We start from the raw sequence: 2,727 nt of genomic DNA, 5'->3' as shown, positions 1-2,727 counted from the left end.
CCAGGCTGAGGCAGCGTCCCACAAGCCACAAGTAGAAAGACCCACAATGAAGAATATACAACTATGTACCAGGGGGCTTTGGGGAGAAAAAGGAAAAAAATAAAATCTTTGAAAATAAAATCGTATTTTGCTTGGTCACTAGATATGTCAAGAATCCCTCCGTGGCCCAGTGGTTAAGTTCACGTGCTCCGCTTCAGCAGCCCAGGGTTTCGCTGGTTTGGATCCTGGATGCAGACATGGCACCGCTCGTCAGTCCACGCTGAGGCGACATCCCACATGCACAACTAGAAGAACCCACAACTAAAATATACAACTATGCATTGGGGGGATTTTGGGAGAAAAAGCAGAAAAAAAAAGGAAGATTGGCAACAGTTGTTAGCTCAGGTGCCAATCTATAAAAAAAAAAAGAATCAACTTTTGATTTTCTTGAATTACTTTTAAATTTTTATACTTATTTTTAAAACTTTTTTGTTCTTTCCTAATTGTCTAAGAGTTATGGTCAGAGCGTTTGGTTTCAATCTTTCATCTTTTATATGCGTTTAATTATATCTCTCTAACTACATCTTCAGTTAAATCCACAAGATTTGTTAAATATCTCATCACAAAAAAGAAACAATAGTTGTGGGGCGTTATTGAGGTATTAGCTAGATTTGTGACGGCAATCATATTGCAATGTACAAAGGTATCAAATCAATACATCACACACCTTAAACATTCACAATGTTATATTTCAATTTAAAAATCCACAAGATTTTATAAATAGTATTTTTCATTATATTTAAATTGCAAATGTTTTCTATTGTAATTTATTATTTGACTTCTGAATAGTACAGAAATACATAGTTTCCAATTATGATGTTGCTTTAATTACCAATTTGCTATTGATTTCTAATTTAATCACATTGTAGATAGAGATTATTATCTGTATGACCAACCCTTTAAAACTTAAACTTTAAAAGTTTTTCACACACCAAAAGATTGCTTCAAAACTGTATTAGAAAGATATTCCCTAGTGACACCACTTCATACAATACTTATTATATGCATGACAGACACTGTATATAGCTGAACTAATTTAGCTTCAAATAGGCCCTATGAGATAAGTTCTGTTTTCCCTATTTTACAGATGAAGTAATTTAGGCAGAAAGATAACAGACAAACTGTTCAGAGTCATAAAGCTCACAGCAGAGCCAGAATCCAAAAACAGCTATGTGACATCTAAGGACATGTTCTTGGTCACTAAGCTATAAACAGAGGTTATAATCCTATTAATAATATCCTAAAATTTCTAAAACATCTTTTAAGAAGGCTTTCCAAATGTTACTGTACTTTCTTTTGTGCTTGTTAGAGCCTGAGGGATTAACAATGAAAACTGTAATTATTTCCTTTTACATGTGGAAAACTTGATACACAAAACCATTGTAGCTATTTAAGGACAAAGTTAATCAGGGTTATTTCTCCTAAAATGACTCAGTATTTCTCTTGGTTCTCTGTTCAGTGTGGGTAGGAGGTGGTCTATTTCCATAGAAATTGGGATAACAGCTGACAGATATTTATTCTCTTTTTCCCCTACAGATTGTAGGATCACCAATGCAATGGCTGGAAGAAGGAATGGTACAATTACAAAGTTCATTCTCTTAGGATTCTCTGAATTTCCAAAGCTCACCGTTGTCCTCTTTTCAATATTCCTAGGGATCTACCTTATGCCAGTATCCTGGAATGTGGGCCTCATCACCCTCATCAGGATGGACTCTCACCTGCACACACCTATGTACTTTTTCCTCAGTAACCTGTCTGTGCTGGACATCTGCTATGTTTCCACTATAGCGCCCAGGATGCTCTCAGACTTCTTCAAGAAGCAGAAATTCATCTCCTTTATGGAGTGCACAATACAATACTTCTTCTCTAGATTGGGTCTGACTGAGTGCTGTCTCCTGGCAGCCATGGCTTATGAACACTATGCTGCCATTTGTAATCCTCTTCTCTCCACAGCCATCATGTCCCCAACCCTCTGTGTGAAGATGGTGGCAGGATCTTGGATAACTGGATTCTTTGGTTCATTGATCCAGCTGTGTGTTTTACTTCAGCTCCATTTCTGTGGGCCAAATGTCATCAACCATTTCTTCGGTGACCTTCTCCAACTACTGATCCTATCCTGCTCTGACACCTTTTTCTTTCAAGTCATAACGTCTGTGATCACAGTGATTTTTGGGCTCACATCTGTCCTGGTTATCATGATATTCTATGGTTATATTATTGCCACCATTCTGAAGATCACTTCAGCTGAAGGCAGGTCCAAGGCCTTCAACACCTGTGGTTCTCACCTGACAGCAGTGACCCTCTTCTTTGGCTCAGGTATCTTTGTTTATATGTATCCTAACTCTGGTGATTCCCTGAATCAAAACAAGTTGGCATCAGTCTTATACACTGTTATAATTCCCATGCTAAATGCATTGATCTACAGCCTGAGGAACAAGGAAATAAAAGATGCCCTAAACAGATGGAAGAAGAGAATCTTTTCCTAGTGTTACTAATTATAGAATTTACTTCAGATGTACAGTGCAGGAGAAATGTCAACTAAAACATTTACCTAGAACTCTCCTAATTGTGGGCTGAATTAGACTTGCTGTACTCTTCTTATAAACTCATGGCAGGCACAAGGCCAGGAAAATGCGTAAAAAGTATCTGGAAACTCAATAACTCCATCCTTCATCAGATATGACCTAA

The 2,727-nt window shown here is 37.4% G+C and overlaps 1 protein-coding gene across 1 annotated transcript; it reads left to right on the top strand.

The window, feature by feature from the left end:
* The first annotated feature begins 1,595 nt into the window (after nt 1-1,595).
* OR5AN2 (olfactory receptor family 5 subfamily AN member 2) lies at nt 1,596-2,525 on the top strand. The gene is given in 1 exon segment (NM_001391368.1): nt 1,596-2,525. A coding segment is annotated over 1 exon segment (930 nt).
* The last annotated feature ends 202 nt before the right edge of the window (nt 2,526-2,727 follow it).

The sequence above is a fragment of the Equus caballus genome, chromosome 12 (assembly GCF_041296265.1).
Source record: "Equus caballus isolate H_3958 breed thoroughbred chromosome 12, TB-T2T, whole genome shotgun sequence".
Lineage (NCBI taxonomy): Eukaryota > Metazoa > Chordata > Mammalia > Perissodactyla > Equidae > Equus > Equus caballus.
The sequence above is the reverse complement of the archived record's forward strand: the minus strand, read 5'-3'. Positions and strand labels throughout refer to the sequence as shown.